The sequence below is a fragment of the Miscanthus floridulus genome, chromosome 6 (genome assembly GCF_019320115.1).
Source record: "Miscanthus floridulus cultivar M001 chromosome 6, ASM1932011v1, whole genome shotgun sequence".
NCBI classification, from domain to species: Eukaryota; Viridiplantae; Streptophyta; class Magnoliopsida; order Poales; family Poaceae; genus Miscanthus; species Miscanthus floridulus.
The window spans coordinates 116,065,870-116,083,425 of NC_089585.1; the positions used below are offsets into that span (position 1 = coordinate 116,065,870).

At 52.8% G+C, this 17,556-nt stretch overlaps 2 protein-coding genes across 2 annotated transcripts; both read left to right on the plus strand.

Moving 5' to 3' along the window:
• The first annotated feature begins 235 nt into the window (after nucleotides 1-235).
• On the plus strand, nucleotides 236-2,316 carry LOC136461067 (uncharacterized). The gene is made up of 3 exons (XM_066460527.1): nucleotides 236-853; nucleotides 1,139-1,568; nucleotides 1,874-2,316. The coding sequence occupies exons 1-3, from the start codon at nucleotides 236-238 to the stop codon at nucleotides 2,314-2,316; spliced, it is 1,491 nt and encodes a 496-aa protein (XP_066316624.1).
• An 8,559-nt stretch (nucleotides 2,317-10,875) lies between these two features.
• LOC136459178 (salicylic acid-binding protein 2-like) lies at nucleotides 10,876-14,253 on the plus strand. The gene is made up of 3 exons (XM_066459067.1): nucleotides 10,876-11,365; nucleotides 11,695-11,829; nucleotides 13,650-14,253. The coding sequence occupies exons 1-3, from the start codon at nucleotides 10,976-10,978 to the stop codon at nucleotides 13,926-13,928; spliced, it is 804 nt and encodes a 267-aa protein (XP_066315164.1). The 5' UTR covers nucleotides 10,876-10,975; the 3' UTR covers nucleotides 13,929-14,253.
• The last annotated feature ends 3,303 nt before the right edge of the window (nucleotides 14,254-17,556 follow it).

The following is a 17,556-nucleotide window of genomic DNA, read 5'->3' on the forward strand; positions in this document are numbered from 1 at the left end:
CGAGGGTTGCCGTGCCAAAGCGGTTGCAGCCTCACTCGAGGTAAGCATATTTTTGGCAGAGCCATAGCCTTTTTCCATGTGTTCCTCGGTCTCATGCTGACCCTGCAAGTGTTCTGTTCTTAGTCGGAAGCGACCTGCGAAGGTGCCTACCTTGGTGCCCCTTAAGGCGCTCAAGGTGAACCATGGTTCCACCGCCCACTAGGTGGTGGAGGCACAAGCCGCCCTACAACATGGCATGGTGTCGGCAAGGGCCGACCCAAAGGAGCCGGCCACCCAAGGAGGGGCTGCTGAGGCAGCCCCGACATGGACGAGGGAGGGAGTGCCTACGCCCCACGAGGGCAAGGCCCATGAGTCGGATGGGGTCAAAGTGCCCTCAGTTGCCGAGGCCGCTGAGGTCGAGGCCCCCTTGGTCTCCGAGGCTAAGGCAGCGGAGGCTGGGGCACCCAGGACCATCGAGGTCGCTGCGGCGGGCGCCGGAGCCCCTGCGACCACAGAGGCCATGATGGCGGAGGTCGGAGCCCCTGGGGCCACCGAGGCTATGATGGCGGAGGCCGAAGCCCCCAGGGCTGCCAAGGCCATGATGGCGGAGGCCAGAGTCCCCGGGACCACCGAGGTCGACGTGATCATGGTGAGGCCATCGGCCCAGGAAGTGGAGATGAAGGCGGCGGAGGCCTCGGTGGCACCCTTGATTCAAGGCCCGCCGTCGCTGCGGGACAGCACCCGAGAGGTGGAGGTCCTTCCGATCTCCTCTAATGATACTTCTCGAGCGCAGGAGATGGCCGACGCCGAGGTGGCCGGCACTGTGGAACAGCCAGTTTTGACCCTAGGCGAGGGAAGTTCGGCCCTCATGCAGGTATGACCCGAGCCCCGCGGGTGGGATCACCCGCGCATCCTGTGGTAGGGCTGGGACAACCCTGAGGCAGAGCCTCTGTTCACCCTCGAGGACATGGCCGAGGGTGGGCGCTAGGACACCTTCGAGTAGTACCACCAGCTGGCGGAGCGGTCACTTTGGACGGCGCTGTCCGTGGTGGCCGAGGATCTGCCCAAAGTTGCCCAGGTTCGTGTTTTCTTTTCTCCCACGGTGTTGTCTTTTTTCGAGTTTTCTTGCAGGGATTGACCCCCATTCTGTTTCCCCCAGGAGCTCGAGACCCGGTCCCTTGGGAAGTCAGTCTTTCTCCGGTGGGAGAGGGACGTCTGGGACCAGCTTCAGCGGCAGAAGGGCCTTCTTGTCGACGCCAACGAGCTTCTATCGGTGCAGAGCATAGAGGTGGAGGACCTCCGCCTTTGTTGTGCTGATGCGAAGGTCGAGGCAGCCACGGCCCAGGAGCAGGTCACCCCTCTGGCAGCGCGGGTCAAGGAGTTGGAGGAGGAGCTCACCCGCGTGGCCGGTGATCAGGATGCCTTCAAGTCTCGAGCCAAAGAAGCCATGACCTTGGGCAAGGCTCTTGCTGGGCAGCTAGGAGCAGAGCAGAGTGCGCACCAGCTGACGAAAGGCACCTTGGATGAGGCCCTTACGATGGTTGAGGCCTCCCAGACCGAGGCTGTGGTCTGGAGGGGAAAGGCTGAGGGTGAGTCCTATTCCCCTCATTTTATTCGCTTTTCTTGTATTCGCCCCCTCATTCTCTAGTGTGATGTAGAGCTAGGGAGAGAGGCTTCTAGGGCAGCCGAGGCCACTCAGGTCGAGGCCCAGCGCCTAAAGGAGAAAGCCGAGGCTTCCCAGGCCGAGGCCCTGTGCTGGAAGAAGAAAGCCGAGGCCTCTCGGGTCGAGGCCCGACGCTGGGAGCAGAAGGCCAAGGGTGAGTCCGGTAGGCTTCCATCCCTATTTGGCTTATTTTCCTTTATGCTCAACCCCATTCTGTTTCCTATGGCGCAGAGTCAGAGGCGGAGGTTACTCGGGTAGCCGAGGCTTCCATCGCGGTGCAGGTGGTGCTCGAGACTGAGATCAGGGAGCACAAGGTGCTAAAGAGTGCCGCCCGTACTACCTGCGAGGCCTTGGAGGTCAAGGGGGTTCAATTAGGTAGCTCTCTTGGGAGCCGTCTGATTGCATTGAGCGGTCAAGTGCGCGAGCGGCTCCGAGGAGCGCTACATATAGGCGTCAAGTGCACGCTGGCCATTATCGCCTCGCACTACATAGGCGTTGACCTCCAAGCCATCAGCGATGGATACATTCTACCCAATGATGATGAGGAGGCCAATGAGGCGGTTGCAAAGCTGATGGAGGCGGCGGAGGGCCCTGGTATGGCGTTGGCCAAGCTGTTTGAAGAGGAGGTGGTCGCTTCTCCGCTGTCTACCGATGCTGGAGGCCCTAAGCCATGACCTGGGCCTAAGAGGCCATGTAAATAGAATAGGAATTAACTTTGTATCATAACGCTTGTGGCCGTCGAGGCCTTTCTTTTAAAGTACTCGTGTTTCTTAATCGTTTGTCTAGTATTTCCGAGCCTCTACCCTCTTGTTGTCTCTGATTAGATTTCTCCACAAAAAACTTCCTTGGAGCCAAAGCCGTCCCCTGGGTGAAAGGTGGTGAGGGAGCACCATAGCCCGGAGGCTTAGGCCATCTTGCGACTCTACCGGCCTTCCAGCCCTGAGATGGGCTTTCGGTCCTTGGGTTTTTCGTAACCGATTCGTTAGAGCGTGCTAGAGGGTTTGGCGTAGGATTTTTTTCGAAAAACGACTAAAAAATGGTGCGTGGGACTTAGGGGGGAATCCCCCATCTAGCCCCCGAGGGAGGCTCGGTTCTGCGGAGGCAGAGCCGAGTCTCCCTTACAGTGTTATCGTATTGCCGAGACCCACGATGGGCTCGGGGGGGGTCTCAAAAAATTAGAACAACTAAAGAACGCTTCTCAATTGTATTCCAAGAAACAATATATACAATGCTTGGAAATTTAAGGGTAAAAGCGACGTAGCTGTTCTATGTTCCAAGCGTTGGTGAAGATTTTGCCCTTCTCGTTGGCTAGCTTGTAGGTCCCAGGCTTCAGCACTTGGGCGACAATGTACGGCCCTTCCCATGGTGGGGTCAGTTTGTGGCGGCCCTTGTTGCTCTATGTCAGCCTCAACACCAGGTCGCCTACCTTCAAATCCTGGCTTCGGATGCGCCGGGCTTGAAAGCGCTGTAGGGTTTGCTGGTATTTGGCCGAGTGCAGTAGCACGACGTCTCGGGCTTCCTCTAGTTGGTCGAGGTCGTCCTCGTAGGTGGTGCGGTTGCTTTGCTCGTTGTAGGCCTGTAGCCTCGGGGAACCATATTCCAAGTCAGTGGGGAGGATGGCCTCGACTCCATAGACTAGGAAGAAAGGTGTGAACCCCATGGCTCGGCTTGGACTGTTCCTCAGGCTCTACATGACCGATGGGAGTTCGGCGAGCCATTTCTTGCCAAACTTCTTCAACCGGTTGTAAATTCTTGGCTTGAGGCCTTGTAGGATCATACTGTTGGCACGTTCTACTTGGCCGTTGGTCCTTGGGTGTCCTACGGCTAACCAGGCCACACGGATGTGGTGGTCGTCGCAGAACGTCAAGAATTTTTAGCTAGTGAACCATGTCCTGTTGTCGGTGATGATGGTGTTAGGGACTCCAAACCTGTAGATAATGTCAGTGAAGAACAGTACTGCTTGCTCGGATTTGATTCGATTGATCAGACAGGCCTCGATCCATTTGGAGAACTTATCGATTGCTACCAGTAGATGGGTATAGCCCCCGGGGGCCTTTTGTAGAGGCCCGACCATGTCGAGCCCCTATACGGCAAACGGTCATGTAATGGGAATGGTTTGGAGGGCTTGGGCTGGGAGATGTTTCTGCTGTGCATAGTACTAGCATCCCTCGCAGGAGCATACTAACTTGGTGGCGTCGGCAACTGCCATCGGCCAGTAGAACCCTTGGCGGAAGGCATTTCCGATGAGCGTTCGAGGTGCCACATGGTGCCCACAGGCCCCTACGTGCAAGTCCTAAAGTAGGGCTTGACCTACCTCGATAGTGATGCATCGTTGGAGGACACCGGAGGGACTTCGCCTGTATAATTCACCATTGTAGAGGACATAAGTTTTGGCTTGTCGCGCAAGCTGTCGGGCTTTGGTTCTATCGCTAGGAAGCTCTCCCCTAGCAAGCCAATCAAGGAACGAGGTTCGCCAGTCCGTGTCCTGGTCGGTCTAGGGAGGCCTGGTGTCGACTTCCATCACCTCGGGCTTGGCCGAAAGAGTCTTGGCAGCAGAGGGGGCGTCGAGCCCCGTGGTGGTTTCGGCCAGCGAGCCCTCTTCTGCTGCCGAGGCGTAGTCAACGGAAGGCTTGTGGAGGTCCCTGGCAAAGACGTTCGGGGGGACCAGAGCTCTTGTCGAGGCCATCTTTGCCAGTTCGTCCACGGCCTCATTGTATTTTTGCGCAATGTGGTTGAGTTCGAGACCATCGAACTTGTCTTCCAGGTGGCGTACCAACTTGCAGTATGCCTCCATTTTGGGGTCGAGGTAGTTTGACTCCTTCATGACTTGATCGACGATGAGCTGCAAGTCGCCCCGGATGTCGAGACACCGTACTCCAAGTTCGATGGCGATCTACAAGCCGTTAACGAGGGCCTCATACTCGACTGCGTTGTTGGAGGTGGCAAAATGGAGCCGAACCATGTAGCGCATGTGTACTCCGAGGGGCGAGATAAAGAGCAGACCCGCGCCTACCCCGGTCTTCATTAGGGACCCATCGAAGTACACGGTCCAGCACTCTATCTGAATTTGAGCTGGTGGCAGGTGGGTGTCGGTCCACTCCGCTACAAAATCAGCCAAGACCTGAGACTTTATTGCTTTCTGAGGCACAAAGGTCAGGGCTTCCCCCATGAGCTCGACGGCCCACTTGGCTATCCTACCTGAAGCCTCCTGGTTATGGATTATCTCTCCCAAGGGAAAGGATGACACCACGGTTACTCGGTGAGACTCGAAGTAGTGATGCAGCTTGCTCCGGGCCAAGACTACGGCGTAGATCAACTTCTAGATGTGGGGGTATCATGTTTTGGTCTCAGAGAGCACTTCACTAATGAAGTAGATAGGTCATTGGATGGGTAGGGCATGCCCCTCTTCCTGCCTCTCTACTACTATGGCAGCGCTGACCACTTGGGTCGTTGTGGCGATGTAGAGTAAGAGGGCCTTGTCCCTGACCAGCGATACTAGGACAGGAGGATTGGTGAGTAGTGCTTTGAGCTTGGCGAGGGCTTCTTCGGCCTCGGGGGTCCAAGAAAAGCGTTCGGATTTTCTCAAGAGGCGGTACAGAGGCAAGCCTTTTTTGCCGAGGCGCGAGATAAAGTGGCTCAGGGCCGCAAGGCATCCCATGACCCTCTACACTCCCTTGAGGTCTCGGACTGGTCCCATGCTGGTCACAGCCAAGACCTTCTCTGAGTAGGCCTCGATGCCGTGTTCTGAGACTATGAATCCCAAGAGCATGCCTCGGGGGACTCTAAACACACACTTCTCGGGATTGAGCTTGATGCCCTTCCCTCTAAGGCATTTGAAGGCTATCTTCAGGTCGTTGATGAGATCCTCGGCCTTTCTAGACTTGACCATGATGTTGTCCACATAGGCCTCGACTGTTCGCCTAATGTGGTCACCAAAGACCTGAGTCATGCACCGTTGGTACGTGGCCCCTATGTTTCTGAGGCCGAAAGGCATAGTTATGTAGCAGTACATGCCGAATGGGGTGATGAAAGAAGTCGCAAGCTGGTCGGACTCTTTCATCTTGATTTGATGGTAGCCAGAATAAACATCAAGGAAAGACAGGGTCTCGCACCCCGTAGTGGAGTCAACGATCTGATCGGTTTAGGGTAATGGGAATGGGACTTTTGGACAGGCTTTATTCAAACCGGTGTAGTCTACACACATCCTCCATTTCCCATTTTTCTTCTTGACTAACACGGGGTTAGCCAACCACTTTGGGTGGGATACTTCCTTGATGAACCCGGCTGCCAAGAGTTTCTGCACCTCCTCACCGATGGCCCTACGCTTTTCCTCGTCGAATCAGCGTAGGCGTTGTTTCACCGGTCTAAAGTCGGCCCGGATGTCCAAGGCGTGCTCGGCAACCTCCCTCGGTATGCCTGGCATGTCTGAGGGACTCCATGCGAACATGTCAACATTTGCGCGGAGGAAGTCAATGAGCACGACCTCCTATTTGATGTCGAGGGTGGCGCTGATCCTCAGCGCCTGGTCGTCAGGGCAGGCGGGGTCAACCGGGACGAGCTTGATGGCCTCCACGGGTTCGAACACCCCCGCACGATGCTTGGAGTTAGGTGCCTCACCATCGAGTCGGTCGAGGTTGGCAATGAGGGTCTCGGCCTCCGCGAGAGCCTTGGTGTACTCGATGCACTCGATGTCGTAGTCGTATGCATGTTCGTACGTGGACTCAATCGTGATGATGCCGTTGGGACCCGGCATCTTGAGCTTGAGATAGGTGTAGTTGGGGACTGCCATGAACTTGGTGTAGCATGGCCACCCTAGGATGGCATGGTAGGTTCCCCTGAATTCGACCACCTCAAAGGTAAGGACCTCCTTGCGGTAGTTGGAGGGGGTGCCGAAGCAAACGGGGAGGTCGATGCGTCCGAGGGGTCGCGTGCGTTTCCCTAGCACGATGCCATGGAAAGGTACGGCGTCGCCCCGGAGCCTTGACCGGTCGATCTCTAGGAGCTCCAGGGTGCTGGCGTAGAGGATGTTGAGGCCGCTGCCTCCGTCCATCAACACCTTGGTGAGCCAGGTGTTGCCCACGATCGGGTCGACGATGAGCGGGTACTACCTAGGATTCAGGACATGGTTGGGGTGGTCCTCTCGATCAAAGGTGATCACCTCCCGAGACCAGTCGAGGTATCAGGGAGTGGCCACCTTGACCGAGAAGACCTCTCGGCGTTCCCTCTTTCGCTGGCACACCATAAGGCACGCCGAGGGTCCGCCAAAGATCATGAAGGCGTTGTGCACCTCGGGGAACCCATCGTCCTTGTCATCGTCCCGGTCGTTGGTGCCCTTCTGCTTGGTGTCATCGTCGGGGAGCCCGAGCCTGGCGTAGTAATGCCGTAGCATGGAGCAATCCTCGAGGACGTGCTTTTACTGGGCCCTGGTGGTAAGGGCAGGGTTTCTTAAGCATGTCGTCGAAGGGCCTGGGGCCCCTAGGGCCTTGGGGATTCTTGTGTTCTGTAGCCGCGACCAGATCGGCCTCGAGGATGGCCTGCTTCCCCTGGCGACCCTTTTTCTTTCTTTTGGGGAGGTGGGGAACCGAGGCATCGGGGGCCTCGTCCCTCTGCTTCCCCTTGGCGTCGCTCTCGGGGAAGATGGCCCCAACAGCCTCTTCGCCTGAGGCGAAGTTGGTGGTGATGTTGAGGAGCATGGCAGCTGAGCATGGCACGTTCCGTCCTAACTCTCAGACCAAGTCTCGGCAGGTGGTGCCATAAAGGAAAGCCTGGACGATTTCTGAGTCGCCGACGCTGGGCAACTCGGTGCACTATTTAGAGAAGCACCGGATGAAGTCTCGGGGAGACTCGTCCAGTTTCTGGCGATAGCTCTTAAGGTCCTAGGAGTTTCTAGGGCGTACGTATGTGCCCTGGAAATTCTGGACAAAGATCCTAACCAAGTCGCACTAGTCGTGGATCTGTGAGAGAGGAAGGTGCTCAAGCCAGGCTCGCGCCGAGTCTGACAAGAGCAAGGGGAGGTTGCGGATGATGAGCAGGTCATCGTCCGTGCCACCTAGCTGATAAGCCAGACGGTAATCGGCAAGCCAGAGTTCGGGATTGGTTTCGCCGCTATACTTCATGAGGTTGGCTGGTTGTCAAAACAGGGCCGGGAAATAAGCAGTGCGGATGGCTCTACTGAAGACCCAAGGGCCAGGTGGCTCAGGAGAAGGACTGTAGTCTTCCTCACTGTCATACCGGCCACCTTAGTGTGGATGGTAGCCCTGGGCGGGCCCCTCATTATCGTGGCGTCGTCGCCTACTAACCACCTCATGGTCTCCCTACACCTCGCGTTGGTTGCCGAGGCGGTCGAGCCGCAAGGGGACCCCGTGGGCTGTTGGCGCCCGAGTGGGCTCGGGACATATAGGGGCCTCCCTATTCTGCCGAGGCGGTGCCACAGGTAGGTCCGAGGCGCCTCCGCGCCGCCGAGAGACGGAACTCTCGGCTTGCTGCACCGCAGCGGTTTTAAGGAGATCCCGGAGTTCACCGCGGACCCATCGCCCCTCCGTGGTGGAGGGCGCGAGCATCGTGCGGACTAGCATCGCCGCAGCCACGACGTTCTGGCTAGCGCGATTGAAGATTGGGGGTTGCTCGTTCCCTTCGTCATCATTGATGTGGTGGTGCACGTCGTGGGCCCTCTGTCGGGCTCCTCCGCCCTCTCCACGTCCTCGCTGCTCCTGCTCGAGAGTGTCTCGAAGCTGCTGCAGGAGGAGTCGGTCTTGTTCGACTTTGGCCTGGAGCTCACAGAGCTGTTCTAGGTCCGGGCGTTGAGGTCGTGTGGGGGCGAGGTTCTCGTTCCATGCTGCCGGTAGGACAACACGCGGAGGTGTGGCAGCGCCTGCCCCCGAGCGAAGCGGGGAACGGCTACCTGCCCCCTCGTCCTCCTCGCCCGTCCTTGGCATCCCGAGCCCGATGTGGAAGCACTCGCGAGTAGGGTCGTAAGTACCCTCGTTGTCGGAGTCGGAGTAGCCGAAGCAATAGTCGCTCGTAGCCAAGAAGCGGTGCATGGTTTCATGGTCGTGGAGGTCGGAGAAATCCGCTCCGGCCCATGCCTCGTCCTCCTCCAAGGAGTCAGCGTGGGTGTGGGTCGACGCGGTGGTGTCGAAGTCAAGGGCGAAATGCTGGCGGCGTCCTGAGGGATCCGCGTGAGCGGAAGCGTAGGCGTAAGCGTAGGAGGTGGCGGCATTTCCCAACCCGAAGGGGTATGGTGCCATTGCCGGACCTTGCTCCGCCGGAGTTGGCTCCTCAGGACGTGGCGGAGCGGAGCTTGATGACGGGGCGTCGCCGCACGCCGTCGGCGTTTCTCCCTTGTCCAAGCTCAGGCTAGACAGGTCCCTGAGCAGGGACCCTATGCCAACAGCTGGGCGCGGGATACCTGTGGAGCATGGCGCGCCGCCCTGAACTTGTGCGATGTCGTGGTGGTCCTGCCCGTGTCGCGCTCGGCGAGTGCGACGAGTGCGGCCGCCCGGGCGCCGCCTGCGCCTAGGCTGCCGGTGCATGACGTCGTCGTCGGCCGGTGGGGCTTGGGGTGTGAGGAGCACCATGTCGTACTCATGCCCCAGAGACATGAACTCTAGGCTCCCAAACAAATCACCGTGCCGAGACGCAGTGGTCGTACGGGGTCTGCCATTCGGGACTTGAGGGGATGACAGAACTGACACGCAGAGGCCCCTACCTGGCGTGCCAATTGTCGGCGTTTCGGACCGAAGGATCCTCAACCAACTAGTAAATTTGAACTACGTGTTCCCGATCCCGAATGGTGATACAAAGAGACACAAGGCTTATACTGGTTCAGGCAATCGGTGCCCTACGTCCAGTCTGAAAGGTTGATCTTGTATTCCTTGCATCGGAGTGCTTGTAGTAGGGGATTACAAGCTGGGTGAGAGAGGGAGCTAGTCCCTGATCTTGGCGTGGAGCGGTGCGGGCTGCTTGAGACGTTGCTCTCAGGCAGCGGGGGAGTGTGCGTGTTATAGAATGTTGCTTGTGTGAGCGTGTCCCCTAGAAACGGCCTAGGTCCTTTCCTTTTATAGTTGAAGGGGGACAAGGGTAGTACGTGTGCCAACTACACGGCGTCGTGCGAACGGAGGCGGCGTGTCCGAGCCCTGTAGCCTGTTCCTGCGGCGGCGTGGCCGTCGGAGTGGTCCGTCCTTGAAGTACTGGGGCGACGCGCTGGTCACATCCGATCCTGTGCGTCATGGGAGCTCCAGGGCTACCTCGAGGCGGGCGTGGCGGTCGGCGTGCGGGTCACTGTAGGTTGACTGCGCGCGAAGCCGAGGCTCGGTTGGTGCTTAGGCCGAACCGTCGTGGGGGGTCTCGGCAGACGCGAATCTCGAGATAGCCGAGGCCCTGACGTAGAGTGCCGAGGCTCGAAGGGAGTGGTTGATCTTGTACGCTGATTCTGAGGCGATGATGACCCGGACTAGACTTCCCATGCCGCGTTGTCTTCGGGGCGGGAGTTACGGGGCACAGTGCAGCGCAGGCGCCGATCGTGGGCACAGCGCCAGAACACAGTGGCCGGTAATCCCTGCCACGCCTTGTCCTAGCCGGTATGGCATTGACGCGACCCCTTGTCCCGTCGGCCACTCCGTGGTGTCGAGCCGTCGTCCGGCTGAGATTGCGGGAGTGGTTGACGCATTAATGGGACGTGACGCGCTGCTGGGGAGACTGGTCGAGGCGGGAGCGACGGGTTATTGCCAAGCCAGCCTCGAGCGATACGGAGAATCGTTGTCTCATTCGAGGCTGTACGCACGGGGCCTCGGACGATACGGAGATTCGGCTCCTTGTCGAGGCCTCCCGCGAGAGGCCTCGCGCGAGACGGAGATTCGTCAGGGCGTCGAGACCTGACCTCCCGTGCGAGGCCTAAGGCGAAGCGGATAGCCGGTGGGCTTGGACGAGGCTGGTGGTTAACCCACAGATTATTTTCTGGCTTTGTTGTTGACGGAGTTTAAGCGACTCTTTTGATGTATGCTCGAGGTACCCGTTTTATGATATCGGACAACCAGAATCCCATCTACTATTTTTACGAGAGACGTAGCGCACATCGTTTATTTTTTGCTCTCTCTCTCTCTCTTCTCGCCCTCCAAAGTTGACTGTTAGGAATCGCTTATCCTCCCTAATAATAATAAAGCCTCTGATTAACATGCTGTATAGTCGATATAAACCCGTCACCTCCAAGACCGATCGAGCCACGTATCGCTAGCTGCACAAGAGGTGAGGTGAGCCACGCGCGAGCGCGCGCATATATAAGAGAGCTGGGGTTGTCTAGCTAGTGTTCTTCTTCCACAGCACAAATCACAAAAAATGGACGCTCCCGCGGCGGCCCAGGGCGGCTGCGGCAATAAGCACATTGTGCTGGTCCACGGCGCGTGCCTGGGCGGCTGGTCCTGGTTCAAGGTGGCCACCCCGCTCCGCGCGGCGGGGTACCGCGTGGACGCGCCGGACCTGGCGGCGTCGGGCGTGGACCCGCGGCCGCTGCGGGAGGTGCCCACGTTCCGGGACTACACGCAGCCGCTGCTGGACCTCCTCGCGTCGCTGCCGGAGGGCCACCGCGTGGTGCTTGTCGGCCACAGCCTCGGCGGCGTGAACGTGGCCCTGGCCGCCGAGACGTTCCCGGACAAGGTCGCCGCCGTGGTGTTCCTCTGCGCCTTCATGCCCGACTGCGCGGCGCGGCCGTCGCACGTGATGGAAAAGGTGAGAGGCCAGCCGCGATCGGCCGGCTGCTCTCTTCCTAGATTCGACATGTTCCCCGCTCCTGGTGGTGGTGTGTCATTTTCTTGAGTTTGGCCGTCGAGAAGATCGATACGAGATGTCTTTTTCTGGTAGAAATAGAGTAAAGCGACTGGTCCACTTGCTACGATGACTCGATGAACAATGCTTGCTTCTTGTTCAGTTGTTCGTATCGAACAGCGCTTTTTCAGCGTGAATGAATTTTACTCAATTTGTTCAAAAGAAAATGAGGCACTGATCATTGTTGTGTCTATCTCTCGCCTTTTGATTTTTTATGAAACGAATGAATGAAGTTCGTGGAGGGGAAGTGGCTGGACTGGATGGACACGGAGATGAAGCCCCAGGACGCCGAAGGCAAGCTCCCCATGTCTATGATGTTCGGGCCCCGGATCACCCGAGAAAAGCTCTTACAGCTCTGCTCGCCCGAGGTACGTGCCGCGCGTGCCTATGCACAAGTCTGATTTGTTTATCTTTCGTGTGAGTCAAGCTAGTTGCATTTTTTTTTCGCCGCTCGTGCGAATCGAGTTGAAAGGGAAACGTTCATCGATCACTGGATCAGTAGCTACTAGCTAGTGTGCATCAGTAGCTACTAGGGCCTTGTTTACTTTATAATTTTTTTTAATCCGATAAATAGTACCACTTTCATTTTATTTGTTAAATATTATCTAATCGTGGATCAACTAGGCTCAAAAGATTTATCTCGTGATTTCCAACTAAACTATATAATTAGTTATTTTTTTATCTATATTTAATATTCTATATAAACAGTTAAAAATTAATATGATGAAAAAATAGTGAAAAAATTTGAAATTTGAATGTCATCTGAACAAGGCCTGGCTAGTGTCCGTTCGCGTCAGGGTCATCCTCGACTGAAAGGACAGCTATTTTGGCTATTTGCACGCGCGCACAGTGAATGGAGTTAATATCGCTGACTGCCGTCTGCCGTGGATGGACCTTGACGACGAACAGCACCGTAGCTATCCATTGTCGACAGCCATAGCTTTTTTATTATTATTATTAGAAGGACCATCTGGACGTAGCTATCTGTCAACACTCGCCACATCTATGGGCAGCAGCGGCGGATCCACAGGGGGCGGGAGGCTCCAGCCCCCTAATTTTTTAATTTCAAGCCCAATAATTATAGCAAAAGCTTAATTTTATTATTAAATCTTCATGTAAATCAACATCTTCATTGTTTTAACCCCTCTTTATCCCGCACCGTGCATCCGCCACTGATGGGCAGTGGGCCAAAATCTGTGAACAACTTAACACATTCTTGGCCAATCACGTGTTGCGGTGCCACAAAATGCATTGGTTAGATGTGCATGTATTTATCTCAATCTATATGTGTCGAAGTGGATTGGAGTGAAATTAAACTAAGTTTCATTCCATTCCATTCAACTCCAATACATGTGGATTAAAGTGAATACACGTGTATCTAAACAAGACCTAAACAGAATCGGAAAGAAAACATATAAAAAAAGATATGTCAAATATCAAAAAGGCCTATTGAATGAACACAAAAAACTGGTAAAAACGGATAAAAATATGTAAGTAACAAACCATAGCTCTTTTTGTGTGTGTGTGTGGTAACAATAGCTCTTCACCACCCCGTTCGGCTTACCTTAAAATCGGCTTGTTCAGCTTTTTTTTCAGCCGAAATAATATTTTTCTCTCACAACAATTCAGCAAGAACAGTGTTTTTCATCCAGTTTCAGCCAAGTTTCAGCAAACCGAACGGTGTTTAGTTGATTTTGCCATTTTATTTGAAAACACCGGATTGTTCCTGGTTTTCCAAATTGTCCAACACATTCCGGCTAGCACGAAATTCTACAAAGAAGTCGGGCTACAAGGCCAATTCAGGCTCTCTGATCTAGCACCGGGTGACCATAGGTACTGAGCATTTAAAAAGTAAATGGTTAAGAGTCTATCTGTGACTACTCCGCTCTACGTTTTTCAGCTTCGCTCCATATTTTTTAGCCAAATAGGTGTAGCTTTAAAACTCCGTTTCAGGGGAAAAATAGAGTTAAGAGAGCAACTAAAAGCGCGCTCTAGATTTTTTTTTTTCCTGGAGTTACTTCATGGTGGAATTTGTGGAGCAATTTTAAAGAGGTCCTGGCTGTCTCCTCGGTCCTCCCTTCCACACGCAGCGTGCTGATGCGTGTCATAGGCTTGTTATCAGGTGCAAATCACTTCCGCATCTTAAAAGCACATGCAGCGTGCTGATGTGTCGTCACCTTATCTACAGGACCTCACGCTCGCGGCATCTCTGCTGAGGGTGAGCTCGATGTTTCTGGAGGACCTGGTGCTCCAGCAACCCTACACCAAGGAAAGGTACGGGTCGGTGCGCAAGGTGTACATCGTGTGCACGGAGGACCACGCCATCGTGGACAAGTTCCAGCGCTGGATGGTGGAGAACAACCCGGTGGACGAGGTGAAGGAGATCGCGGCGGACCACGTCGTGATGCTCTCCAGGCCCGACGAGCTGGTGCGCTGCCTCACCGACATCGCCGACAAGTACGCTTAATTGACGACGCTATCAGCAGCTGTATGTTGCTTCTCGTCGGTTGAGCAGGCTCTGCATGCATGCCGTGGTGTTTCAACTTGTTGCATTCGGTTTTTTTTTCCCCTGCTGTTTTCGAATCGGGATTGACCAGAATTTCTCGACGCGTGGTGTGAAATCGTGTATAATGCTATTGAGGCTTGCTAATAATCTGTATTCGCCAGGGGAAAAAAATGTGTATACTGAGGCTCTCGTTCTGGATATCTGTAACGATTAGGTTTATCTTTGTGGCGCTGTCTAGAGGTCCAGTACTCCACCAGTGTCCAAATTTATCTCCGTTGGAACTTGGCCGTGTGTCCCTGTCGATCTGCTCCTCTCCAATCGCATGTGCGACTCTTCGATTTTTAATTAAGCGCATATCGTAGACCATACAATCACTTGACAAAGCCGTCCAGTTCCATAAACTACTACTGTACAGACGTATAGGTTGCTTTCTGATGTGCGATTGAAGTTGAAGACAAGCGGGACAATTTGTTCAACTTCAATCGCACATCAGAAAGCAACCTACATGGCTGTACAACAGCAGCTTACGGAGCTGGACAGCTTTGTCAAGTGATTGTATGATCCAGGACATGCGCTTATATATATATATAGCTGGCTACAAAATAGCTTATTCTATAGCCATTTTGAGTTACGATAATTACTATATTAATTTACGAGATTACAGTAACTCTTTACTAAGTGGTTTATTATAACGTTATGGTAAATAACCCCATATGTTATAGTAACCCAACAATCGTAAATATGTATTGACATTATCGTAAATTAGTATATAAAATTATCGTAAATGGAGGTGGCTACAGAATAACTTATTTTGTAGCTGGCTACTGAATATACTCTCCCTATATATATATATAGACACACACACCAAAGTATATATGGCCGCCGCTGGGTGGGAGCGTGTTTTGGTCCAGACAAATTGTCCCGCTTGCCTTCAACTTCAATCGCACATCAGAAAGCAACCTACACAGCTGTACAGCAGCAGTTTGCGGAGCTAGACGGCTTTGTCAAGTGATTGTATGGTCCAGGACATGCCCTTCAGCAGTTAGCCAATTAAAGATTGGAGAGTCGCATATATATATATATATATATATATATATATATATATATATATATATATATATATATATATATTCACACACACCAAAGTATATATGGCCGCCGCTGGGTGGGGGCGTGTGTTGGTCTGGATAAATTTTTCCGCTTGCCTTTAATTTCAATCGCACATCAGAAAGCAACCTACATGGCTGTACAACAGCAGTTAATCTTTAATTGGCTAACTGCTGAAGCGCATGTTCTCGACCATACAATCACTTGACAAAGTCGTCCAGCTCTGCAAACTGCTGCTGTACAGCCGTGCAGGTTGCTTTCTGATGTGCGGTTGAAGTTGAAGACAAGCGGGACAATTTGTTCAACTTCAATCGCACATCAGAAAGCAACCTACACGGCTGTACAACAGCAGCTTGCGGAGCTAGATGGCTTTGTCAAGTGATTGTATGATCCAGGACATGCGCTTATATATATATATATATATATATATATATATATATATATATATATATATATATATATATATATATATATATATATATATATATATATAGCTACAAAATAGCTTATTCTAGCCACTTTGAGTTACGATAATTACTATATTCATTTACGAGATTACAGTAACTCCTTACTAAGTGGTTTACTATAACGTTATAGTAAATACCCCCATGTGTTATAGTAACCCAACTATCGTAAATATGTATTGACATTATCGTAAATTAATATATAAAATTATCATAAATGGAGGTGGCTACAGAATAACTTATTTTATAGCTGGCTACTGAATATACTCTCCCTATATATATAGACACACACACACACCAAAGTATATATGGCCGCCGCTGGGTGGGGGCGTGTTTTGGTCCAGACAAATTGTCCCGCTTGCCTTCAACTTCAATCGCACATCAGAAAGCAACCTACACGGCTGTACAGCAGCAGTTTGCAGAGCTAGACGGCTTTGTCAAGTGATTGTATGGTCCAGGACATGCCCTTCAGCAGTTAGCCAATTAAAGATTGGAGAGTCATATATATATATATATATATATATATATATATATATATATATATATATATATATATATATATATATATATATATATATACACACACACACACACACACACCAAAGTATATATGGCCGCCGCTGGGTGGGGGCGTGTGTTGGTCTGGACAAATTTTTCCGCTTGCCTTCAATTTCAATCGCACATCAGAAAGCAACCTACACGGCTGTACAACAACACTTAATCTTTAATTGGCTAACTGCTGAAGCGCATGTCCTCAACCATACAATCACTTGACAAAGCCGTCCAGCTCTGCAAACTGTTGCTGTACAGCCGTGCAGGTTGCTTTCTGATGTGCGGTTGAAGTTGAAGGCAAGTGGGACAATTTGTCCGGACCAAAATACGCCCCCCACCCAGCGGCGGCCATATATACTATTTTTATGTGTGTGTAGTTCCAACTTATAGATGGCTATTGTGTGCATCTACTGTAAGTTTAAGAAAAGTGAAAAACGAGCCACATGTTTACTGTAATCCGTCGGTACTCCACGAGACGAATTTTTAAGGCTAATTAAACCGTCATTAGCACATGTTTACTGTAGCACCACCTTATCAAATTATGGACTAATTAGGTTTAAAAGATTTGTCTCGCAAATCAGTCATAAACTATGCAATTAGTTCCGTAATTAGTCTATATTTAATACTCCATGCATATGTTCAAACATTCGATGAGACAGCGACTAAAATTTAGGAGGAACAACCAAACACCACCTTAGTTCGTCAGGTCATCAATTTGCAACGCTGGTGGCTGGATTGACAAGCCTTGGAAAATGTTAGGACCCATGTCCCTATGGGTCCCCTTGCTTCGTCTTTGTTCAGCCATAACCTAACCATCGACGCAAGCCAAAATATCTATACTTGTAGGAAAACCGGAAGGCGGATCCAGTCTCTGGCAGAAGTGGAATCCTAAATGTCGCCACAACGGTTCGCACGAGGTCACCTTCCAAAACCACAAGGTCTCAGGATGACTTGGAATGAAGCTTGAAGTCCGTCAATCCCGTGAAGGGGACATAGTTACAGGAGGAGCGTGATGGACAAATGGCCGACGTCTCAAGAAGTCGAATCCGATTTGGATTCTTTTACGGACTAAGAATGGAGTAAAATGCAGCTACAAATCACGTTTGTTGTTTGGCACCAAGTTTACATTGCACTACCTATTACAGAACACCAAGTAGCTGCTATTGCCCCCTGTCATCTCTTGGTGCGGCCCGTTTGGTTCTGTCACCGAAAGCGGCGGCGGATCCTGCCGGTCGCCGAAAGCGGCGGCCTTCTCTGCCTTCCAGTTTCGCAATCATGCGGCGTCTGTGGGCAAAACACGGTCATGTTCGATTATAATCCATCACCAGAGTTCGCTTCACAGCTCTCTCTTGGCCTGCGTGAACTAGGCCGGGTACTGGTGTGACCGGATCATACACCCTCTATCTGATGATAACACGTGATCTTGAACTTGCAATTCCTGTTTGACGCTAGTAATTGGGCCGGCA